General features: G+C 40.7%; 1 protein-coding gene across 3 annotated transcripts in view; it reads right to left on the minus strand.

The window, feature by feature from the left end:
• The window catches only part of LOC122551782 (contactin-associated protein-like 5), a 1,118,157-nt gene that overhangs the window by 516,883 nt on the left and 574,190 nt on the right, over positions 1-27,084 (minus strand). For all 3 annotated transcript variants that reach the window (XM_087989332.1, XM_043694246.2, XM_087989333.1), the window contains one exon: positions 20,915-21,176. In XM_087989332.1, coding sequence (XP_087845458.1) covers positions 20,915-21,176 — 262 coding nt within the window. The remainder of the gene's footprint in view (positions 1-20,914; positions 21,177-27,084) is intronic.

A 27,084-nucleotide genomic window follows, 5' to 3' on the forward strand; every position in this document is an offset into this window, starting at 1 on the left:
CTCATTCGCGAGAAAATAGAATATTTAGAATATTACTGAAATATTGCATTGATTCTACAGATGTGAATTTGTTTGATTCTAATTCTGACTTCTGTCATTGCAAATTTAATTTGAGTTTTTCCATGGACAAGCTAATGCTGGTATTTGAGTGTAATTTCAGAAGGGATAACTTGCTGTAAAGCTGCAATTCCTTGTGTGGTACTGAATACAGAATATTGGTGGCCTGTCTGTCAGGAGTTAGCTTGTGGCCTGGCTGAACAGTAGGCGTATTCCAATGCCCAGTTACCAGTAAAAGAGAGACACATCACAGAAGAAGAACATTATGTGAATGCCTGATGGGGTGTGGCAAAAATTGCTGACATTCATTCTGACTATCCAAAATATATGAACATAGGAATGAGGAGCAGATGGGGCCTGTTTGCCCTTTGAGCCTGCTCTGCTATTTATAAAGGTTCTAGATCAGGCAATGCTTTTACACAGAGGGTGGTTTGTGTGTGGAATGAGGACGTGGTACATGTGGGCACAATTATAATGTTTAAAAGACATTTGGATAAGCACATGTATAGGAAAGATGGAGAGTTATGGGCCAGGAGGGGAAAGTCTATTTCCACGCTGCATGATTCTATGAATCTATGATCTGATTGTGGGATGAACTTTAGTTTCCCACTTATCCCCCAATTATCAATATCCTGCTTGTTGGTCAAAAACCTATCATGATCTTCCTTAAATATATTCAACGAGCCTGCCTCAGCCAATCCCTGGTGAAGGAAAGACTCATGAGTGATAAAAACTCCCCTGATCTCCATAGAGTCATACGGTATGGAAACAGACCCTTTGGCTCAACCAGCCCATGATGACCATAATCCCAAACTAAACTAGTCCCAACTGTCTAAGTTTTGTCCATATTTCTCGAAACATTTCTTCTTCATGAATTTATTCAAATGTCTTTAAATGCTCTGACTGTACTCACATCCACCCTGCCTCTGGAAGTTCATTCCAAATCCAAACCTCTCTCTGTGTAAAAGAATTGCCCTTTGTGTTTTTTTATTTATCTTTCTCTTCTCATCATAAAAGTATGCCTGATAGTCTTGAAATCCCCCGCCCTTTGGAAAAGACAGCTGCCAGTCATCTTATCGTTACCCTTGATGATATTATAAATCTCTATATGGTCAACCCTCTTGCTCTCCAGCGAAAAAAGCCCAACCTATCCAGCCCCTCCTTGTAACTCAAGCCCTTCATTTTCAATGGCAGACCGTTCATGTTTAAACTGTGTCCCACTCAAACCTCCGTAGCTCAACCAGAGGGCTGTTGCCAGGTTCCTATCTTGTCTTTCCCACAAGGGGAACATCCTTTGAGCACTCACTCTGTCAACTGCCCTCAGGAGCACATGTGATTCAATAAGATAACCTCTCAGTCTTCAAAACTCCAACAGATACATGCCCTGCATGGCATTCTCATGGTTGTACAGCCTATACATGGGTTGAGCTCATACAGGTGCAATGGACAAGTAGACACCACAGCAAAGGAGCGCTGGTACCTATGGAACTCTAGCCTAATATTGGTCGGCACTTTGATAAAAAAAGTGAAAAAAGTTTCACGAAGGAATGTCTCAAAAATATTGATGGTGATCTGAATCGAAGATGTAGAAGAAGAGATGGATGAAAAGAGATTTGATTGAGGTATTCAAATTCATGAAGGATCAGGTCAGATCTGATTGGGAGAAACTGTTCCCATTTATAAAAGGACGAGACAGCTCAGATTGAACATAATTGGTAAAAGAAACAAAGGGGACATGTGGAAACTCTTCATGTGCAGCAAATGTATAGTTTTGCAATGTGCTGCTGGAGCACGGGCTGCAGGCATGTTCAATTGAAAGCATTCAAAAGGAAATTGGACTATTATCTGAAAAGGAAGAGCCTGCAGAGTTACAGGGAGAAGGCTGAAGAAGGCATTAAGAGAATTGCAAATTCGGCAGAAAGACGGAGTAATGGCTTTTTTCCTCATTGTATCAATTCTGTGATTGTGTAATAAAAATAGACACCTGCATTTATATAACACCTTTCCTACTCCCAAACGTCTCAAAGTGCTTTACAGCCAATGAAATACTTTTAAAGTACAGTTAATGCTGTAATGTTGCAAGCAGCAACCAATCTGCACAAAATCATCTCCCAGAAACTGCAATACAACAATAACCAGGTAATCTGCTTTTGATTATGCAATTAATATTGGTCAGAATATGTGGGAAAACTGCTCTCATTCTCTCTGTTAATCGTCTCAATGATCAGAAAACAATAAGACGGAGGAACAGAAGTGGGTCTTTTGACCAGCACGACTGGTCCACTATTCAATGAGATCATGGCCAATCAGTTACATCTACTCAAGTGGATGAACAGGACCTTGGCTTAATATTTCATTCAATATAGGACTCCCATAGTACTGAATAGGAGTATGAACTTTGAATTGGCAGGAAACCCTGGAACAGGGCTTGAACCCAGAATCTCAAGGCTCGAGAGCTACTAACTGAGCCATAGCGATTAAACCTGTCCACCACTTAAACCATTCTTCCATTCATTGATTCCATCTGTACTTCCCACTGCCTCAGGAAAGCAACCAATATAATCAAAGATCCCTTCCACCTCAGTTATACTTTCTTCCATCCTTTTATATTGGGCAGAAGATACAAAACTTTGAACACACATACGAACTGATTCGAGAAGAGCTTCTTCCCTGCTGTTATCAGACTTTTGAACGGACCTTTCAAGTGTTCATTTTGATCTCTCTCTTTACACCTTCTCTGTGGCTGTAACATGGTCTTCTGCGCTCTGTTCTGCTACCCTGATGCACTTTGTATGGTACGATCTGCTTTTATAGCACGCAAAACAACACATTCCTCGGTACATGTGACGACAATAAATCAAACTCAAATGATCTATTTTGACCAGGCTTTCAGCCATTAATTTAAGATGCTGTATCTGACCGGGACTAAAACCCTGTGAACAAGTACAAAAATAATTAATTTGAAGAAGGGTCACTGGTCTCAAGACGTTAACTCTGTTTTCTTGCCAGAAATGCTGCCAGACCTGCTGAGTTTCTCCAAAGTGACTGACTGTTACTCAGGACAAAGCAATTCACACCTGGTTACTCCAAGGAACAGAAAAAAAATCTAATTATTGTAATAAACCTAACTTTAACAAGAGCAGCGAAAATAAACAATTCTAATTTATGCAATTTAAATTCTCCCCCTTCAGATACCCATAAACACACATACTCCATCATTACTGAGACAGATGAATGGTTTAAAGTACTATGGGTGGTCAAAATTATATCGGATAAATGCAATTCTGAAGATCAAAATGTTATTTTCATCATAGCTCTCTTGAGTTTTGCAGATACCGATATATTGCTTCCTACAGGGTAATCATTGTTCTTCAATTTGATGATTGATCAAATGAATTTTGGTCTTTTCTTGGATGATTTTAGTTTTCTTTTCTATCTTTTTTCTCCCCAAGAAAGAAAGAAAGGGAGAGTAGGAGAAGGATGCTTTCTCTCTGCGGGCTCTGAATGCTTGCCACTCTCTGCTGCTTTTGGCACTCACAGATATTTTAATATTCTGTAGCTCAACCAGAGCGCTGTTACCAGGTTCCTATCAGCTCTTTTGCAGACGCAAGGGAGTAGAAATAGCCACCCCACTATAAGGGGCAATATACATTCTCAGCTATTCTTCATCGACACCCTTCCCTCTGACCTATCAGTTAAGAGGAGTCAACTGATTCCTTCTCTTGCCGCACTCCTCCAGTTAGCAAAATAATGTTTAATACTAAAAAAGGAGGTGATATTTCCAGGTTTTCACACATGAGGTCACACGTAGCTCAGTACGAGAAATAAGTCAGCCAGATTCCTTAAATAACAAATACTTAATTTATAGCATCAAGACTTCCTCACGCAACCATGTGAAAGTCAACAGCATGTTTGTAAAACTGTTCATCTTGAAAAATTGCAAAATGCACATGATCACTATTCAGTAGAGTACTATCTTAAAAGTATATTGAAGTATAAGAGTAAATTTGAAAGAAAAGATTGTAATAGACAGTCCAAATATTTGTTTGTAGTTGAAGTCACTTTGCAAGCAAGCTGCTGAGACTGGGGTGTCTTCCTGGGTCAGTTAGAACATAGAACATAGAACATAGAACATAGAACATAGAACATAGAACATAGAACATAGAACAATACAGCACAGAACAGGCCCTTCGGCCCACGATGTTGTGCCGAACTTCTAACCTAGATGAAGTACCCATCCATGTACCTATCCAAATGCCGCTTAAAGGTCACCAATGATTCCGACTCTACCACTCCCACGGGCAGCGCATTCCATGCCCCCACCACTCTCTGGGTAAAGAACCCACCCCTGACATCTCCCCTATACCTTCCACCCTTCACCTTAAATTTATGTCCCTTTGTAACACTCTGTTGTACCCGGGGAAAATATTTAGACTGTCTACTCTAAATATGTCTACTCTGTCTATCGTGGTCTGAATTTACTTTTGTACAGATAGTGGTGTAGAGTTTGAATTCTCCTTCAGAAACCTTCTACATGTGGTGTTGACGTCTTTCAATGGGTTTACAACTAACAAAGCTTGACATGAGGGGCTTCACAGAAAAGAAGGAGAGGGCAAATTCTCCTGTTCCAGACAAGTTATCTCTCTGAGTGTTGCTATGCTTCACTTGAAGAATGCATTCGAGATCAGGCCCAACTATTCCTAGTCATTACAAAAGTTAAAAAAGAAATCAAAGTCCCCAATTAGGTGGACACAGACTATCAAAATCCATGGCCAAATTTCTGTATTTAACAAGAGCTATGATGAAACAACTGCACAGAGCCCGGTATCCCTTCCCCCAAGTCAATCTTTATTTAAATGTGCACAGTACACTGGTTGTGACCAGCCAGAGTCGGAGTCAGTCCCTGAAGACAGGAGACTCTCTGAATCCCCTGTTTAAATCTGTCAGTCAGGGCTCCCTGATTGGCCAAGGTTAATAACCCCTATCAAGGATCTTGTGGTCAATAAGTTCCACCTGGTTCCAATCATTACATACTATTCAGTACAAACTGTCAGAAATCATACCAGACCCCCTCAAAACATATCAAGGAGATACCTCAGACCCTAACATTGTCTTCATTTAAAGCAAGTGCCAGATGTTGCATTCCAGTTGCAACTCTATTGGTCAAACCTTCAGGCTTGATGCAAACACACTTTATTCATACACTATAGCTAAAATATGGACAAAATAACAGTAAAATAAAAGGATGGCTTAACTATAACTATCAAAATGCTTTAAAAAGCTACTCATCAACCATTCCAATTTAGTAAAATCCCACAAGCACACCCTTAGTAAAGGCAAATTCAGTAAAATAGATAGTCTCACATGCAATTCTAGCAGCAGGAAGAGAATCCAAGCTTTTAACTGTAGCAAAGGGAACGATGGAGCAGCTTTCGCAAGTCCAACAGCGACTGAAAGTCAAACTAAAAATCCTGTTTCTGTGGGAGCTTGACCCCATCCATTCAAGTCTGCTTTTATGATTACAAATTTTTTTAAATCTCAAGATCTCACAAACTACTTACTTCATTGGCTTGAAGCAGACTGCACAGCAACTTTGTCTCAAACTCTTTTCATTAAAAAAGGACAAAATACACAAAATTGTCACAAAATAAATAGGCAAACATTATGAATTGCTGACATACGAAAGCAATAAAGCAGTTGATGTTGTATATAGGTTTCAGTCAAGCATTTGATAAGGCTCCTCACAGCAAGCTATTTCTGAAAATATGGAGGAATGGAATTGAGGGTGATATAGTAGTTTGGATCAGAAACTGGCTACTCATAAGAAGACAAGGATGGTGGTTGATGGAAAATGTTCTTCCTGGAGTTCAGTTACTAATGGTGTGCCATAAGGATCTGTTTTGGGGCCATTGCTGTTTGTCATTTTTATAAATGACCTGGATGAAGGCAGAGAAGGATGGGTTAGTAAATTTGTGAATGACACTAAGGTTGGTGGAGTTGTGGACATGCGGAAGGATGTTGTAGGATAAACTGCAGAGCTGGACTGAGAGGTGGCAAATGGAGTTTAATACACAAAGGTGTGAGGTGATTCATTTTGGATGGAGTAACAGGAATGCAGAGTATTGGGCTAATGGTAAGATTCTTGGTAGTGTGGATGAGCAGAGAGATCTTGGTGTCCATGTGCATAGAACCCTGAAAGTTGCCATTCAGGTTGATAGGGTTGTTAAGAAGGCATATGGTGTGTTAGCTTTTATTGGTAGATGGTTTAAGTTTCAAAGCCATGGGGTCATGTTGCAGCTGCACAAAACTCTGGTGCTGCCTCACTTGGAGCATTGCGTACAGTTCTGATCACCGCATTGTAGGATAGATGTGGAAGCATTGGAAAGGGTGCAGAAAGATTTACCAGGATGTGCCCTAGTATGGAGGGAAGGACCTATGAGGAAAGGCTGAGGGACTTGAGGCTTTTTGAGTGATTTAATAGAGATGATCAGTGGATTAGATAGGGTGGACAGTGAGAGCCTTTCTCCTTGGATGATGATGGCTAGCACGAGGGGTCATAGCTTTAAATTGAGGGGTGGTAGATAGAGGACAGATGTCAGAGGTAGGTTCATTACTGAGATTGTAGTAAGGGCATGGAATGTCATGTCTGCTACAGTAGTAGACTTTCCAACATTAAGGGGATTTAAATGGCCATTGAATAAACATATGGATGAAAATGGAATGGTGTCGGTTAAATGGGCCTCAGATTGGTTTCACAGGTCGGCGCAACATCGAGGACTGAAGGGCCTGTATTGAGCTGTAATGTTCTATATTCTACGTTCCATACTAGTTAAAAATTCAAATTCCCCTTCTAAAACACATAGATATGGACAGACACAGGCTGGGAAAAATATTGGTGGGATGGAAGAAAAAACTGGGAAAAAGAAATTGAACCTAGTCCACCATTTTGTTCCCTGAGAAGATCCTTTTCATTGCCAGGACTCAAACCTCAGAATATCGCTTTCATCTTCAGGACTTCAATCTCTCTTCTTCAGGTTCTTTTCACTTCTTCACAGGAAGCACAAGTGACGAGCTAATGGCAAAATTTCTTAGTTAACTGGTTAAAGGCTACAGTTCACAACAATTAGTGAGGGAAAATGAACTGGCGTTTTTCAGCCTTAAGCTATTTATGTTGAAGAGAAAGACACACCATCTGCCCCTTGCTGCAATCCAAAAGCTTCTGCCAATATTGTTCACACCCACAAGATGTTCAGCTACTCAGAAGCCAGTCAGATAATTGTTGTTATCAGGTCGTTGCCTTTGACAGCGATAACTAATCACAAGTCCACAACCCAATCGGCATCCTGTTACAGGCCGAATCTCACTTTGAGCACACCTCATGGTGCCAGCCTATCTACAACCAGCCTCCCCTACTGATTTAACAAAGCAGCAGCATAAACAAGGCTGACAATGAGTTTCTATAACTTGCTTTTTTAGAAATACAGCAATTCCTTCCTCAGCCCTTTATTGTAAACTTCTACTTTTTTTTCTATTTCATTCCACAATCAAAAATAGAGAAAAATAAAAACAAAAGTATTTACACTCTATATTCAAATCCAATATCCTTGACCATCCACAAAATGCAGGCATGTAATATCTTTCTGAGCTTTTTTCAGACTTGGTATCTCCAAACAAATAGCCTGTACCTTACAACTGCAACGGTGTTGCTGCTGTGGCTGATCTTTTGTTTTGCAATGTGTCCTTTCTATAAATTTCAATAGATATCTCAGTATACCCAGTCAATTATGCTATAAATAGATGTTTTAGAGAACACCCCTTCACAACAGTACCCCTTCCTTCCACTCTCCTCTACCTTTGATCCATAGCCTGACTGTCAGGAGTCTTCTCCTATCATGCATCAGAAAACAAGTGAGCTGGAGAATTTTATCTCTAATTGAAGGGATTAGAGAGGGTAAAGAAAAGCTTCACAGGAATGATTCCAAGAATGAGGAACTATTAGTTTTTTTTTATAAATAGATTGCAGAAGCTGGCTATATTTTATTTAGATTAGTAGATTAAAAGGAGATTTGATAAAACTGTTCAAAATAATGAGGGGTCTGGACAGAGCTGATAGGGAGAAATTACTCCTATTAGCAGAAGAGTTAAGAACCAGAGGACACTGATTTAGGACAAACCTTTCCACACAGCAAGTGCTCGGAATCTGCAATGTGCTGTCTGAAAAGGTGTTGGAGGAAGGTTGTGGTTTTCAACAGGGATTTAAATAATTATTGTTTGAGAAAAGAATTTTGGCGTAAAGAAATGGTAAATAGAGCCTATTCAACTTCAACTTTGATCATCAGATTATTGTACTTGAGTTACTGAGAACTTCTTTTTCAATGAAAATAGATTAAATTAAAATTACTTAAATTTGAAGAAACCTGGATTTAAAATGGTTGCAGTGGTCACCGGACTACAGGTTAAGGCAAGCCTTAGGGGATTTATAGAGTCATAAAATCATAGAGATGTACAGTATGGAAACAGACCCTTTGGTCCAACCCGTCCATGCCGACCAGATATCCCAACCCAATCTAGTCCCACCTTCCAGCACACGGCCCATATCCCTCCAAACCCATCCCATTCATATTCACATCCAAATGCCTCTTAAATGTTGAAATTGTCCCAGCCTCCACCACTTCCTCGAGCAGCTCATTCCATACACGTACTACCCTCTGAGTGAAAAAGTTGCCCCTTAGGTCTCTTTTATATTTTTCCCCTCTCACCCTAAACCTATGCCCTCTAGTTCTGGACTCCCTGACCCCAGGGAAAAGACTTTGTCTATTTCTCCTATCCATACCCCTCATAATTATGTAAACCTCTATAAGGTCACCCCTCAGCCTCCGACACTCCAGGAAAAACAGCCCCAGCCTGTTCAGCCTCTCCCTGTAGCTCAGATCCTCCAACCCTGGCAACATCCTTGTAAATCTTTTCTGAACCCTTTCAAGTTTCACCACATCTTTCCGATAGGAAGGAGACCAGAATTGCACGCAATATTCCAACAGTGGCCTAACCAACGTCCTGGTGATTTGTTTGGAATAAACAAAGCTGTCAGCACTGAAATAACTCATTTCATCCAAATTTATCAAAACTAGTATCAGTTCACATTTTCTGTTCTAGTCCCCACGTTTATCAGAGTTTCACACATTGGGAAATGAAAGGCTCATCTGCCACATGGCCAACTTGAAAAGACAATGGAGCTAGACTCCAAAATCTATAATTCAACAACAACTTTGGAGCAATGGAGCAGAGTGAAGGAAAAATGAATGTGTGACAAGAAGGGGTGGATTCCTTTGCTCCCAGCCGGCCTCTCTCACCGCCATAGGAAAGCGAGATGGGAAAATAACCATTAACCAAGAATATCAAGACATCGACAAAATCCAGTCCTGCTTAAATTTTTTGTGAAGATCTGTAGCTCAGGAGCTGGTTGGATTTGTTGTTGGTCTGTCCAACAATTAACTAACCGTGGCTTGAGATTTAAAATTTAGCATCTCAAAGACTCCAAGATCATTAAAACTGCTGCCTTATTTCCCACTCCCATTTCCAACCCATCTGAACCACTTTTCTGTTTTTTAAACATATTATCTAGGTTTGCATGTGGGTCTGATGTCCCATTATTATGAGGCTTTTCTTTGGGTTGGCATGAAATAAAATTCCTCTTTCTTTTATTTAAGGAAACCTCAGTTTTGGCCTCTTCATTTTATCAATCAGCTACATTTTAACTGAAGTGTGATAGTTGTTGCAAGACAGGCGATGGAAATATTTGTTGCAACAATCAAGAGGGGTCTTGCAAAGGTGGTAGGAGATTCCCCCCTCTTTACCTGGTCATAACAAAGCCTATGGGGAAAGGCAGGGACAATGGAACAAGGTGAGCTGCTCTTGCAAAAAGCTAGCATGGACCAAACAGAATCCTCTGTGTGTAGATCTTTTACAATTCACTCTGGCTGCATTGCTAACGGAATAATCTGTGCCAAGAAAACTGGAAGTGAGTAAAGTGATTTCCAACATGCAGAGCATGAATTGCTAGGTTGATTTAATTCTCAAATGTCAATTTAAGAATGGCTAAGATAAAATGAGAATTAGTCTACCTTGAACAAACAAGACTTGCTTTGCCCTGCAAGCATTACATCAGAATAAAATAAGCAGGATAAATCTTTGTCATCTTCAGAAGCTATTAAAACCAACTTGAATCTATATTATCTTAAGTAGAATCTGTCAATTGTCTAACACCACTCTCCTCTTAACAAGTTTTTCGCCAAGTATTGGAAGTCTTGCTTTTGATAGAATTTGCCCATACTCACCTCAGTATACGTATGTACGACACAGAACTTGAGCTCTCCACTCCTGAAGGTAGTGATTCCTCATTTGACTCTATTTCCACAAGGACCATTATCTTATCAAGGTTCCACTAATCATGTGTCAACCTTATGTAGAATTACAGAGGAACAGATGAACTATCATGGAAACAGACAATTCAGCTCAAAAGGTTTATGCTGGCCGTTATACTCCACATGAGCCTTGTCCCAGCTTACTTGACAGGACTGGTACTTATAAGGGACATTTGCAATCTTGGTTGTAAGGTCAGAGCATTGCTGAGGATGTCTACGCACAGAGCTTGGTGACTTAAAGGATGGTAAAGAAATAGGGTGGCTTCGTGGTCAAGTGCTTATACTAGGAATTGAATGTGCTGGGGACATAGGTTAAAATCTCATCTTGGCAACTGTTGGGATTTAAACTGAATTAAGAATTGGAAGGTAGAGTGAAGACTTCTGTTCTCATTGGATGCAGGAAAGGTATCCAATGAGGTGGTCTCATTCCTGGCCTGATAAGAGCTACCCCTTTTCTCATGTTTCCAACAACACCCTACCCTGCTCCCCACCCCCAACACCAGCCCCCAAAGTTAATCATGTGTGGCCCGGATCCTTCATAAACCTGGGTGTCTGAGTTTGCCATGTTCCCTCTGGCAGAAGCCAAGGCCTCCTCATTGGCACTGCTGACACTAGGGTTTCCTCTGATTGGCCGGACATCAGCCCTCCGGGGTCTTGATTCCAGCAGAAGGCCCACTGGTGGCCTTATTATTGCCTGACTGTCTGTGTGGATTCAGCAGGCCTTTCTGCAAAGAGGTGTCGCGGACCTCCTTCCAATTCTCCAGCCACTGCCAACTCAGCCCCAGCCACGGTCACCATGAAACCATCATTGATTGTTGCAAAAATCCATCTGATTCATTTATGTCCTTCAGGGAGGAAGATCTTACCCAGTTTGGCCTACACATCATTGCGGATCCAGAGCAAAAATGGCTTCCTCCTTACTGAACTCTGAAATGGCTCGGGCAAGCAACTCAGTTTAACTGAGACAACTGGGGTTGAGTAACAAACGTTGGTTTATCCAGGGAGCCCACACCCCAGGAAAGAAGAGGGGAAAAAAAATCCACACGCACCAGGAAACTATTAATTGAAGTTCCTCATCTCTGATACAATTTTAGCAATTCTGCTCTCCATCATGTCAAAGGCCTTGATATACTTTCTAAAGCATGCATTACAGTAATCTATCTGATGCCAACTCTGTTTATAAAGGCTAAGCCTAATGTCCACACTTACAGACTATAAGCTTCTTGATAAAGTGATGATCTTGCCCGTTTATAAATGGCTTTCTCAATGAGTTCCACCACCTCAGTTAGTTTGCCCCTCTTCACTCTACCAAATGTTACCACTTACACTTTTGCATTAATTTTTATATATATGTCTGCTTCTTTGACCAAGTGCAAGCATCATTTTGAAGTCCGAATTTCACTGCCAGGTGTGTTGTTCATACCTCTCAACAGCTGGCAGAATATATAAAACAGCAAGTCCCTTTGACAATTTTAATAGAGTACTCAAAGTATTCAACCAGCCCATGCTTACAGAACAATGTCTCTGATTCCACAATTCGACATCAATTGCTGAACCATCCGAAGTGTGCTAAAAGTTACATTAACAACTAGTTTAAGATTATTATTTGCCCTTGCAATGTAGTTTACTTCCACTTGCTGAAAGCTTATATATATTCATAGACAGGGACTTGACCTTGGCAGGAGGAGGAAACTGGTCCAGGCATTGCGTGTTTTTTGAATTAACTAAAAGTATGGAAGGGCATTAGTTCCATGGTATACTTTTGATGGCTATTTCTCAACTGATCTGTGTTCCCTCCCTGCCTAAGGTATGATGCCTAGAAGTGCTGTCAGTACTGCAGTTAATGTCTAAGCAGGCCATTTTATGACTGAAGCATTACCTTTTAAATTAATTTCTGTAGCAGTTCATGGCATTTTCATGGTCAATATAGCTGGACCATCAAATTTCTTTGGACTTCCACTGTTTCTAGCTTTTTGCCATTTGAAAACTACTGTTCTGCTCTTAAGTTCATAGTGGATGACTTCACAAATGCCTGCATTGTTGATCCATACTGCTTACAATACTACCATCTGCAAAACAGGATGTGTAGTTTTATATTTCAATATCTAAGTTGTTCACAAATTTGAATGTTTGAGGCCCCATCTTTGAGGTGCACCAGCAGTAACATCCTTTTAATTGGAGTACCTGCCTAATATTCTTGTTCTGTTTCTTACTGCTCAGCCAATATCATCACTAGATCAATAATTTGCCTTTAGCATCATGAACTTTATTTGTAGCTAACAGTGTCTCATGAGGGACTTTCAGGATCGAACGCCTTTTAGAAGTTCATATAAGTAACTTGAATCGACATTGTTCTGTCCAATATGTTAAGCCACCTTTTCAAAAATTTCAAACAGATCCTTCGATCATGATCTACCCCTTACAGGTCCATTCCAGAGCACACTCAGCAGCTGAACATTTTCAAGGTGCTCAATAATCCTACCCTTAATTATTGACTCTAACAATTTCCCAACAACAGATGTTAGGCTAGCTGATCTATAATTCCCTTGTTGGTTCCACTCCTCTCACCTTTCTAAGTAGTGGAGCAACATGCAAAATTTTCCAATTGAAAGAAATGGTTCCCAAATATAGCAAACATTGGGACATGGGGTTCTCACTTACTTCTTGTAAAACTACAATAGAAATTATTTGGTCCTGGGGAACTACCAGACTTCATCCATTGCTGTTATTTTGAATATATTTTGTTGCGTTTTTACCTCTGAGTGAATATTGGTTGCAGAGCATATACACTTAATGGTAAGGTCCTAGGGAGTGTTGCTAAACAAAGAGACCTTGGAGTGCAGGTTCATAGCTCCTAGAAAGTGGAGTCGCAGGTAGATAGGATGACTCTATGGAGGAAGGAGAGAGAGTGGAAGTCCATCTGAAGCAAGCTGGAGAAGATGGCAACTTGGATTCACTCTGCCCTTTTAATTTAGACCCGCTGCTTGTGAAGAAGGCGTTTGGTATGCTTTCTTTTATTGGTCAGAGTATTGAGTACAGGAGTTGGGAGGCCATGTAGCGGCTGTACAGGACATTGGTTAGGCCACTGTTGGAGTATTGCGTGCAATTCTGGTCTCCTTCCTATCGAAAAGATGTTGTGAATCTTGAAAGCACTCAGAAAAGATTTACAAGGATGTTGCCAGGGTTGGAGAATCTGAGCTATAGGGAGAGGCTGAACAGGCTGGGGCTGTTTTCCCTGGAGCGTTGGAGGCTGAGGGGTAACTTATAGAGGTTTACAGAATTATGAGGGGCATGGATAGGATAAATAGACAAAGTCTTTTCCCTGGAGTTGGGGAGTCCAGAACTAGTGGGCATAGGTTTAGAGTGAGAGGGGAAAGATATAAAAGAGACCTAAGGGCGCAACTTTTTCACGCAGAGGATGGTACGTGTATGGAATGAGCTGCCAGAGGAAGTGGTGAAGGCTGGTACAATTGCAACACTTAAGAGGCATTTGGGTGGGTATATGAGTAGAAAGGGTTTAGAGGGCTATGGACCGGGTGGAGGAAGGAGAGAGAGTGGAAGTCTAGCTGAAGCAAGCTGGAGAAGATGGCAACTGGGATTCACTCTGCCCTTTTAATTTAGACTCGTTGCTTGTACCGAAGACAAAATAATTTGCTTACACCTGCAGCAAATGTGAATTATGAGCCTTTCAAACGTCTAATAAATTTGGTAATTCACAACTCCTCAATCAAGTACAACTCATTTAAATGGTAATTCCGAAGGTCTCCCAGTCGATAAATAAAGAACGGTGTTGACTGCTGTTCTGAGGCATCCTGTACGCTGTGGTTCTGTTATCCCATAATAATCCACTGGGCTGCCCACGTTAGAAACAAGTGGAGGAATCAGCAACTGCAGAACTTCTCTGGCCTCTGTTCGTGCTTGAATGTTATACTTTAAAATCATTTCTGATTTTGTCACAACAGAGGAATTTCTGCATGTACTATCAAAAGTTAATTTAATGCTATCAATAACCTTAATATAGATGTGCTATGGGATCTGGAGTTTGGGAAATAGGGCTAAAAAGGCACACTGACTAAGGGAAGATTAGTATCAACAAGAGTGCAAAACTTTAAATAAGGGCTCAATATTAAATACGGCTACAAAATTAAACAGGATTTCAGTACTAAATTAGGTACAATCAGAATTATGAGAATAACACTTAAGTAGGACGCATATTGAAACTGCAGTGAAATATTCAACAGTGATGTATTAAATGGGCTGCACTATTATATAGGATTAGAGCCAGGTAGAAGTAAAACAAAATGATTGCATGATATGAAAGTGGTGCAAATTATATATCATAGCATTAATATTAGAATATAATTCAGAGGTACACCTAAAGAGGTTTGTGAATGAGGACTTTTTATTATTTTTAGAGCAGTACAGCACAGAAACGGGCCCTTCAGTCCGTGATGGTGTGCCAAATATGACGCCAAATTAAACTATTTCCTTCCACCTGCCTTGGTCCATATCCCTCCATTTCTTGCACTTTCATGTGCTTATCTAAAAGTCCCTTAAATGCCCCTATTGTATCTGTCTCCGGCAGCACACTCTATAATCCTGCCATTTTCTGTGTGAAAAACCTGCTCCTTACATCTCCTTTGAACTTTCCCCCTCTCACCTTAAATGCATGCCCCCTGCCATTAGGCACTTCAACTCTGGGAAAAAGATTCTGACCGTCAACACAATCCATGCATCTCACAATTTTATAAGCTTTGATCAAGTCTGCCCTCAGTCTCCATCGGTCGAGAGAAAACAACCTGAGATTTTCTAGCCTCTCCTTATAGTTTATACTCTCTAATCCAGGCAGCATCCTGGTAAACCTCTTCTGCACTCTTTCCAAAGCTTTCACATTGTTCTTGTACCGTTGAGTCATTTCTCTAGTTGAATAAGTGGTGTAAATGTTTGTTGCTTAAAGCACTGTTAAAGAAATAATAGATATCTTGAAGACATAATAATTTCCACCGCTACCAATCAGAGAAAGGAAATTAAAATTATCTAACTTTGATGAGAGGAATTCCAACCCACCATTTATTTTCTTTGTTGGTAATCTCTCAAAACATTCTTTCCTATAAACTGCTGTGCAATGGATGCCATTGTCTGCAATTAGTTTACCATTCAGTTGACCAAATAACTCAACCCATCTGTAACTAGGCTTGTAGCAAAGTGAGAATGTGACTGCATTAGTAATCTGAAGGAATAAATGAATACTAGGGGCATGAATTCAAATCCTGCTATGACAGCTGTGGGGACTGAAATCAAATTAGTTAATTGATCTGTAATTAAAAAGCTAGTCTTATTAGTAATTATGATGAAACAACTGGATTGCTATTTTTGCCATGCTTTGGTTAAATAAGATTCTGATGAATCCCCATTGGATTTATCAGAGAATACATTAAGTTGATGACCTATTTTGAGCACTGTACAAAACCCTTTTCTTTGACATATATCTTCCTTTCATTTTGACAACTTATCTTTGAATTGCTCACAGGAAATGCTGTGATGTGTTTTAAATTATGTGTAGATGGATAAGTATGTACCTGTCAGGTAGGGAGGAAGTGGTTGAGTGAGGGAGTTGTGGTTTACTAAAAAGGTTTAAGCCCTTGTCAAGAGGAAGAAGGTGCTTTATGTTAGGATGAGACATCAAGACTCAGTTAGAGGACTTGAGAGTTACAAGTTAGATATGAAGGATCTAATGAGAGAGCTAAGAAGAGCCAGGAGGGAGCATGATAAGTCATTGGCTGATAGGATCAAGGAAAACACTAACACTTTCTATGTCAGGAATGAAAGAATGAGGAAAGAAAGATTAGGGCCAATCAAGGACAGTAGTGAGAAGTTGTGCATGGAGTCCGAGGAGATGGGAAAAGCGCTAAATAGAAATCTTTCATCAGTATTCACACTGGAAAAAAAAACAATGTTGTTGAGGAGAATACTGAGATACACGTTGCTAGACTAGACGGGATTGAGGTTCACAAGGAGGAGATGTCAGTAATTCGGGAAAGTGTGAAAATAGATAAGTCTCCTGGGATTTATCCTCGAGTCTCAGGGCAGCCAGAAAGGAGATTGCAGAACCTTTAGCTTTATGTCACCATTGTCCATAGGAATAGTGCTAGAAGACTGGGGGATAGCAAATGTTGTCCCCTTGTTCAAGAGGGGGAGTAGAGACAGCCCTGGTAATTACAGACCAGTGAGCCTTACTTCAGTTATGGGAAAGTGTTGGAAAAGGTTATAAGAGATAGGATTTATAATCATTGTGAAAGGAATATGTTGATTAGAGATAGACAACACAGTTTTGTGAAGGGTAGGTTGTACCTCACAAACCTTATTAAGTTCTTTGAGAAGGTGACTAAGCAGATGGATGCGGGTAAAGTGGTTGATGTGGTTTATTTGGATTTCAATAAGGAGTTTGATAAGGTTCCCCATGGTAAGCTACTACACAAAATATGGAGGTATGGGATTGAGAGTAATTTAGCAGTTTGGATCAGAAATTGGCTAGTTGTAAGAAGACAGATGGGGGTGGCTGATGGGAAATATTCATTTTGGAGTTCAGTTACTAGTGTGAACCACAAGGATCTGTTTTGGGGCCACTGCTGTTTTTATAAATGACCCAGATAAGGGCATAGAAGGATGGGTTAGTAAATTTGCAGATGACACTAAGGTCAGTGGAGTTGTGGATAGTCAAGAAGGATTTTTTAGATTACTTTCAGTGTGGAAATAGGCCCTTCGGCCCAACAAGTCCACACCGACCCGCCGAAACGCAACCCACCCATTCCCCTACACTTACCCCTTCACCTAACACTACAGGCAATTTAGCACGGCCGATTCACCTGACCTGCACATCTTTGGACTGTGGGAGGAAACCGGAGCACCCAGAGGAAACCCACGCAGACACGGGGAGAATGTGCAAACTCCATACAGTCAGTCGCCTGAGGCGGGAATTGAGCCCGGGTCTCTGGCCCTGTGAGGCAGCAGTGCTAGCCACCGAGCCGCCCACATGTTGCAGGGTACAGAGAGACATAGATAAGCTGCAGAGCTAGATTCTAAGGTAGCAAATGGAGTTAATGTGGAAAAGTGTGAGGTCATTCACTCTGGAAGGAGCAACAGGAATGCAGAATACTGGGCTAATGGTAAGATTCTTGGTAGTGTGGATGTGCAGAGAGATCTCGGTATCCATGTACATGGATCCCTGAAAGTTGCCACCCAGTTTGTCAGGGTTGTTAAGAAGGCATACAGCGTGTTAGCTTTTATTGGTAGAGGGATTGAGTTTCGGAGCCATGAGGTCATGTTGTAGCTGTACAAAACTCTAGTGCCGCTGCACTTGGAGTATTGCGTACAGTTTTGGTCACTGCGTTATAGGAAGCATGTGGAAGCTTTGGAAAGGATTCAAAGGAGATTTACTAGGATGTTGCCTGGTATGGAGGGAAGGTCTTCGGGACTTCAGGCTGTTTTCGTTGGAGAGAAAAAGTCTGAGAAGTGACTTTATTGAGACATATACGATAATCAGAGGGTTAGATGGGGTGGATAGTGAGACCCTTTATTCTCAGATGGTGATGGGGGACATAGCTTTAAATTGAGCGGTGATTGACATAGGACAGATGTCAGGGTAATTTCTTTATTCAGAGAGTAGTAAGGATGTGGAATGTCCTGCCAGCAACAGTGTTGGACTCACCAACATTAAGGACATTTAAATGGTTGTTGGATAAATATATGGATGAAAATGGAATAGTGTAGGCTTCAGATTGGTTTCACAGATCCGTGCAAGGGCCTGTACTATGCTATAATGTTCTATGTTCTATGATAATGAAAAGTAAACTGTATGAAGGAGCAGCGCTCCGAAAGCTAGTGCTTCCAATTAAACCTGTTGGACTATAACTTGGTATTGTGTGATTTTTAACTTTGTACACCCAAGTCATGGAATATAACTGTTTACAAAGCTTTGGGTATTATGGGTTTATTATTCTCAGTGGACAATTCCTTAGACCAAAAATACTGTTTACTGTGTCAGCTTCAGAGAGCTCTCAGAGCCAAGAGTGTGGTGCTGGAAAAGCATAGCTGGTCAAGCAGCATTGGAGGAGCAGAAAAATCGATGTTTCAGGCAAAAGCCCTTCATCAGAAATTAGGGTGTGCCTCATTGCCCGAAATGTCGATTTTCCTGCTCCTCGGATGCTGCCTGACCGGCTGTGCTTTTCCAGCACCACACTCTTGGCTCTAATCTCCAGCATCTGCAGTACGCACTTTCACTTTCAGAGAGCTCTCCCCCTAATCAGGAGTGTTAGAGATCAAACCTTGGTAGGTCCAAGATGGTGGCATAGTAGGGTTCCTGTGCTGGAGCTCATCTGCTCTGACTGCTTTGCTTTTGCGTTCTTTCCCTGGCTTTTCATTTTTTACTTACTTACCTTGAATGGACCTGGGGTATGGATCTCAAATGGACCCGGAGCATGGATCTCAAATGGCCCTGGGGTGTAGGTCTCATTTGGACCCGTGGCCTGGATCTGAAATGGACCTGGAGAATAGATCTCAAATGATCTGAAGCATGGATCTCAAATGGAAACGGGGTGTGGATTTCAAATGGACACAGAGCGTGGATCTCAAATAGACCTGGAGTATGGATCTCAAATGGACCCAGGGTGTCTATCCCAAATGGATCCAGAACATGGATCCTGAATGGATCGGGAGCATGGATCCTGAATGGATCGGGAGCATGGATCTCAAATGGATTCAGGTTGTGGATCTCCAATGGACCTTGGACATGGATCTCAATGGACCCAGGGCGGGGATTTCAAATTGCTCCAGAGCATCTATTTCCAATAGATTTGGAGCATGGCTCTCAAATGGACCCAGGGTGTGTATTTCCAATAGATTTGGAGCATGGATCTCAAATGGACCCTGGGTGTGGATTTCCAATAGATTTGGAGCATGGATCTCAAATGGACCCAGGGTGTGGTTCTCGAGTGGAGCCAGAGCGGGGATTTCCAGTGGACCCAGGGCATGGTCCTCAAGTGAACCCTTAATTACCTTTCCAGAGCAACCACAGGACCTGGAATCAGTAGCTGCTATATCGGCAGAGGAGAGGTCAGCGAGGTAGGTCCAGCGGCAAATGACGGTACCTATGGATCAACAACTTTGTCATTGGCTGGGTCTGGTGCTCGCAGCAGCAAAGTGATGAATAAAGTGCACCACAATAATGTCGAGGAGTCGCTGGACCAACTTCAAACATTGGTTGGTCTGCGTAGATAATGGCAAGGGGTTGGCAGAGGAATATCGGCAAAGGTGGCGCCCTAGGATTGGTGACTTTCAATGTTGGTTGTACCCAGTGCAGACGGTAGTGAGGTGTTGGAGGGTTGGTGTTGCAAGCAGTGCTGAGGGTGATGATCTGGCTCAGGACTGATGGACTCTCTTCAAGCAATATCTGTCTTTCTTTATTCTTAAATTATTCAAAATGGCGCTGCATCGCGGAGACAAACGGAAGCATTTCATTGTATTTTATTGTATTCCTACAGTAAAATACGTTTGACAATGCAACATAATTCAAAATCAAAATCAAAATCATTCCTTGGCAGGACTTGAGCCAGAGGCTGATGCTTTTGTTCAGGACTGAGATTTTTGGATTGTCAGTGACAAAGGCTCCGAGTAGAAACTCAGTAAGAGACCATTCTCGCAAGAAGGGACAATTTCAAAGACCCTACAAACACAGGCTAGCTCCTGCACTGTAAAATACTTTGCAAGCAAAATTATGGTGAGTCCACACCAACCTCAGATCTCCAGTACCCATGTTATTTTGCTTCTTATTTTACTCACTAAATATCCAAATTCACATAAAGCAAACCACATTCCAACAGGAGAGTCACATCTGTATCCTGTACACAATAGCTTTATCCAAAGAAACTGAGGCCATTTAAAACATATTTCTTCACAAATTAATCAAAAATGTAGGCAAATACCATAAGTCTGTCAGCATCCTCTATGGTTTTTGCATTAAATTCAATATGATTCACAATAAATCAAACAAAAATTCAGACAAGCGGCATTGCAATTATTAATAATGCATTGCGGTGATACATTAGCTTTAAGTTGGAAATTAAATGGAAAATGTGCACATAGATCCTAAGTCTTTTCAGTTTTGAAAGGCACAAAAATAAAATGCAATCCCATTGAAAAGAATTTCAAATACAGAGCACTCGGTAATGAAAGTGCCCTCCATATTGTTTAGCGACTAGATTTTAGCACAACCAGAAAATATATATTATCAAAACTCGCTAATACATTATCTGCGATGAAAAGTCTGGTGTTTCCTGAATTCAGTCCTACAATGATGAAAAATAAAGTTGAGGAATCCTCTCTGTTTCTGGAGATTATTTGCTGTCACCACAGACAGTGAAATGAACTGTTGTAATTACCTGTAGTAATGTCAGCTTGGCTCCACGATGATTCATGAACTGCTACTTGCAGTTTACCGTCACTGAGGTAAATCTGCAGAGCTTCAGATGCTCTGTGAAGTTCAGTGTACAGCAGCGGACCATCCTTGTTCCAGGTACGGAATTGGAAGCTGACAGATAATTCATTCATTTGACCTGTTCCAGGCAACCGCAAGTAACTGCTGGAAGTCATGAAAGTGACCGGGACGATGTGGGGCTCTGTGCAGGAAAATGTCACGTTCCCCTAAAAATACAGATAAGGGAACAAAACATATTTTATCTAAAAATGCTAACAATATATTTTAAAACAGTCGTGCAATTCACATTTTCAACAATGGCAATTAATTGAAACTTTTTCAATTCTGATAATCTAAATCTATTTTCATTTCTCATAGCGGGAACACTTCCATTTTCTTGACATGGATGCTTCACAGATTTAGACACAATTTGTTAGGTTTTCCAGTTCTCTGAACTTAAATCTTGATTCTGCTGAGGCCTTGAACCCTCTACTTTGAAGTCAAAACAAAACCCATGCCCTACTCTAGAAAAAATTATCAATTTCGTTTCCAGTTTCCACCCTTCCCTCACCTTCACTTGGTCCATCTCAACTCCTCCTTTCCCCTCTTCACATCTCTGTTTCCATTTCTGGGGATGGGCTGTCCACTAATATCCACTGCAATTGAATCCCACAGTTACCTTCAACTATAAGTCCTCACACCTTGCTCCACGGAAGCACTCCATTCCATTCACCCAATTTCTCTGTTTCTATCTGCATCTGTTCTGTTGATGGTAGCTTCTGCAGGGGGAAATTTCACCGACGTGACCTCAGTTTTGAAATCCAAATCCAAAAGTATAACATAACATGTAGCAAATACAACTATCATCATACCAATCAAAACTGAGTGAAATCAGTCAAACCCTATTTATTTGTTCAGAGCTATAATCAAAGTTGTAATGATTGAGGATTAGCTAAATGAAGAGACGGACATCAAGTTGAGTGATTTATGTAAGGAAAAGAGGGAGAGTTGCTAACATGTTTTGATATTTGATAAACCTATCAATCTTCCTTCACACCTATCAGCTCCACCCTCCTTTCCGTCCTATCACTTTTACCCCTTCCTCCATCCACCTATTGCACTCTCAACTACCTTCTCCCCAGCCCTACCCCCCTCCCATTTATCTCTAGACCCCTGAGGCTTCCAACCTCATTCCTGTTGAAGGGCTTTTGCCCGAAAGGTCGATTTTCCTGCTCCTCGGATACTACCTGACCTGATGTGCTTTTCCAGCACTACTCTATATCTACAGGTATTCTAGTAGTCTTAGTAGCAACGTCTAACTCACCAATGTAACTTGTGCCTAACTGTTATCTTACAATAAAGGGTATGCTGTTTAAAACAAGAACCTCTTCTCACTAAAATTCATCAGTGGCTTTCCTCCATCATTGTAAATCAAATAGCTCCTCAGAGCATGACAAGAAAAGAGGAATAGTGGCAGAAAACACCCTGAACTGCAAACTGGCGGTAGTTCACATCACAGGACATGCAACATGAATCTTAAGAACCACATCTGCAAATTACCTGAATCCCATAAAAGAAGAGGAGACAATTGCTTAAAGTAAATTGCTGGGTGCATGTGCATATGTTCAATGCAGTTCAATCAGCCAAATATCTGTGATGGTTGGGGCCATTGTTTTCCAGGTGGTATACATTCATACATGGGTTCCCTACACACTCCAGTAAATGTTGTATTAAAAACAAGACAGAACTCCCATATGTCATTACTCAATTAAGTTAAAATTTGAGAGTAATCGGATAGATTCTTGCTTTACCAACTGTAGATATTCAGCTAAAATCGGCTGGACTTGGTTAAAATTAAATGAAATGAGAAAACAAAAATATGTGAAGCTTGATATTGTCATAATCTTGAGAAAGGTCACCAGTTTAATGTTTCTGTGTCTGTAGGAATCTACGCGTGTGTTTAATTAAGTGCTGTGAACTCAGCAGTAATGAACGGTCCTGTCACATTAACTCTAGAAGACTAGAGTCTTGGTTTAACCTGTGACGATAGGGACTGTTTATTAGCTGAACAAGGTGCTCAATCACAGGACTGTGCTGTGTAAATATTTTATGGTAGATTGGCTGACATAACAGTAGCAGTAGTTTGAGTTGGCTAACTGAGGTCAAAGTCTGTTAAAACAAAGAGATAAACTTCTTTCCAAGGAGAAATGATCAAGTCTTAATAAGCAAATGATCAAATGAGTTGTGATGGATGACACATTTGTGATGTCTATCAGTGGTCAAACTAATCATTTGCTGGAGATTGGACCGTGTCAACATTTTAATACACAGCCTTGTCTCTATGAAAAGAAAAGGTTTGCCTCAGAGTGATAGCTAGAAAGCTCAGGATCAGTGACTGGAGTTGAAATGGAATGGACTGAATGTCTGTTTCAGTCTGATCCTCCATGTAAACCAACTTGTGATTGTCAGCATGGTTTTGATTGTTGCAGTATTATTGCGTTAATAAAGAACATTGGGTCCATCGGGTTGTTAAAACTGCCTTGGGTTATTGATATTCAGAGTAAACCCAATGGAACTGAGAAAGCGGGAGTAAAAACCTACATAGTAGATGAATGGAAGCTGGAAAGGCGTATTTGCTTTTGTGAATCAGGCAAAGGTGCCATCCAAGCTTCATGTAAAAATGGACTATTGATATTCAAATGATTGCCATGCCTGAGAACTTTCATGGAAAATAATTTAAAAGAGTAAATACTGGCCTAAAATGGGTTGCTGTAATGTACAGGAATCTACCAGAAAATATATAACTGGCTGCATTGAGATTGACATCTTATCTAAAAACTGAAAGTAGCTATCAGCATTAAGAAATCTGCAGCATTTGATTAATTTAACTTGCATAAGTTCACATATTGAGACATGGTAAGTTACCTATTTAGCATTCAGTTTCGGAAGCACGACAGTGTAAACTGAGAAATATACAAATGGACTGATATCTAGGTCTACTTTCACAGCAAAGGAGAGTGCAGAATAAATTTGAGTTGATAAGAAGAAGGTGGAAGGCTTTCTTTCTCCACATCAAATTCAGTGATGGTGAAAATGCAACTTGGGACAATAAACATTCACCAAGAATACAAGATCTACAAATATCATTACTGCTGCAGAATATGAGTCAACAATTAAATATTAGCCTTGGGTTTAAAATCCTAAACCTCAAAGACCATAAGAATTTTAAACTGTTGCTGCCTTTAACTTCCTGTCTATACAAGACACTGTCCCTACTTATCTTTTAAACTTATTACCTGTGTTTGTGTGCATGTGTGTGTTTAATTTGCATTTTTTTTTTCAGAATTAGAAGGCAATAGAATTCCTCCTTCTTTGGCTCAATAAAATCTTGTAGTTTAGCTCATTCATTTTAGTACGGTTAATTTCTTATTAATCGATGAGTGCTAGCTTCAAGAAATACAGTACAAGAAAAAAAGAAATTGTTGCAAACAACCAAGGAGGGTTTCAAAAGAAGAAAGCTGATGCCCTGCTGATCTGAAGGAAGAATCAGAACTCTATAGAAAAGAAAATTCAAGTATGGTACCAGAATGATCGGTAGGCTCAGACTCATCACAGCCTGTCCGCATCAGGGCAGTGGCATCGTTTTCTCTACATACTTCTGTAATTTTTCTTTTTCTTCTTCCTTTCCTCTTCATCTTCAAGGCCAGAGCAGTGGCAGTGGGGCAGTGTCTGCAGCATCGACAGTTGGATCAGGACACCTGAGGACAGTGATGGTTGTCCCAGAGCCTGGATTCTTGGTGACTATGACGATCCTAGTGCCTGGATCCCAGTGGCAATTGGCCTGCAGTTTGGATTTTTGGTAGTGGCAGTGCCTGACAACAGTAGGCCTGGAGCGTGGACTATAGACAGTCTCTCCTGGGGCATTAGCATCGGTGTTACTGTTCTTAGAGCGGGATTCCTTAGAAAGCAGAACATCTTGCAGAAAACTTGCTGAAGCCCTGATGCCATGCTTCAGTTTCCATTTTGAACTGAAGATGAACTCTGAATTAAGTAATTTCTTTTTATCCTTATTGTACCTGAAAATGGCCCTGGATTGTGACGACAAAACCCTTTTCATGTATCTTCAAGTCAAATGTGGCAAGACATAGTTGGCAATCAGCATAGGACCATAACATCTGTCTGAATCACCTATTTATTTTCTGAGGTGCCAACTTCTCCAGAAGTTGTAGAATTTCTACTTAAGAGTCATAATCATAGTGATGTACAGCACAGAAACCGATCCTATGATGCAAAAGGTCCATGCCAACTGGGTATCGTAATCTGATGTAGTCCCATTTGCTAACATTTGGTCCAATTCCTCTAAACTCTTCCTATTCATATACCTATCCAGATGCCTCTTAAATGTTGTGATTGTACCGGCCTCCACCACTTCTACTAGCTCATTTCATACACACACTACACTCAAGTGAAATAGTCGCCCTCCGGTCCCTTTTAAATTGTTCCAATTTCACCTCAAATTTATGCCCTTTAGTTTTAGATTCTCCCATGCAAGGAAAAGGATCTTGTCTATTTATCCTATCCATGTCCTTCATGATTTTATAAACCTCTATAAGGTCACCCCTCAGCCTTCGACACTCCAGGGAAAACAGCCCCAGCCTGTTCAGCCTCTACCTATAGCTCAAACCCTCCAACCCTAGCAACATCCTTGTAAATCTTTTCTGAATCCTTTCAAGTTTCGCAACATCTTTGCTACAGCAGGGAGACCAGAGTTGAATGCAGTATTCCAAAAGTGGCCTAACCAATGTCCTGTACAGCTGTAAAATGATCTCCCAGCTCCTATACTCAATGCACTGACCAATAAATGGAAGCCTTCTTCACTGCCCTGTCTATCTGTGACTCCACTTTCAAGGAATTATGCACCTGCACCCTTAGGTCTCTTTGTTTGGCAACACTCCCCAGGGCACTACTTTTAACTGTATAAGCCCTGCCCTGATTTGCCATACCAAAGTGCAACACCTCACATTTACCTAAATCAAACTCTATCTGTCACTCCTCAGGCCATTGACCCATCTGATCAAGGTCCTGTTGTATCCGAGGTAATATTTTTCACTTGTAGAATTTCCTTGCAGCAATTTCAAGCTGATAGCACATTGGGGACAGCCAGCATTTGTAATATCAAACCAGTAATCCCGAAAATATTCTATTTATTAAAGAATGTCAGGGTAAAGGAAGTGCAAGAATCTATATAACCACTCACATAAGCACATGATCCCATGTCTAATTTCTTTTCCACTTTATTCTGTCAGCATTGCCTTGGTAATTTAACCTCTTCTCTCCAATCAGAGATAAAAAATAAAACACTTTCATGTTTTTTTTAATCTGCCACTTTACAAATCTCTCCCGGAAATTATTTTGAAAACAATAATTAATTACCAGAAGATTGCTTTTGTAAAGTTGGCAATTGATAAATGGATTTCAAGTTCTGAAAGTGAATGCAGGATAGTTATTCAATTCTGCAAGAGAAATGAAAGAGAAACAGCCTTGATTAAAGATGATAGCGTCTATTGAACTGACACGATGTTGCTAATCACCCCTTATGGTTTCGACAACAACTGTCCCAAATAGCAACTAACTAAAATTTACATTGCAATAATAACGAGAGTAACAATAATGTGTTGAATTCATAAATGGCGCCTGTAAAGAAAGAAATATCTAAAGATGTTTCTTAGGAGAATTATCAGGCAATCATTTCCATTCCATTTCTTTCCATTCTCCCAATTTAGTAGTAAAGACAAACAACCTGTTTAACATTCAAAATATTTATCAGAGTATTGAGTACAGGAGTTGGGAGGTCATGTTGCGGCTGTACAGGACATTGATCAGGCCACTGTTGGAATATTGTGTGCAATTCTGGTCTCCTTGCTATCGGAAAGATGTTGTGAAACTTGAAAGGGTCAGAAAAGATTTACAAGGATGTTGCCAAGGTTGGAGGATTTGAGCTATAGGGAGAGGCTGAACAGGCTGGGGCTGTTTCCCCTGGAACGTCAGAGGCTGAGGGGTAACCTTATAGAGGTTTACAAAATTATGAGGGGCATGGATAGGGTGAATCGACAAAGTCTTTTCCCTGGGGTCAGG

Source organism: Chiloscyllium plagiosum, unplaced genomic scaffold (assembly GCF_037043375.1).
Source record: "Chiloscyllium plagiosum isolate Xiang-an unplaced genomic scaffold, Cpla_swu_hap1 HiC_scaffold_7, whole genome shotgun sequence".
Lineage (NCBI taxonomy): Eukaryota > Metazoa > Chordata > Chondrichthyes > Orectolobiformes > Hemiscylliidae > Chiloscyllium > Chiloscyllium plagiosum.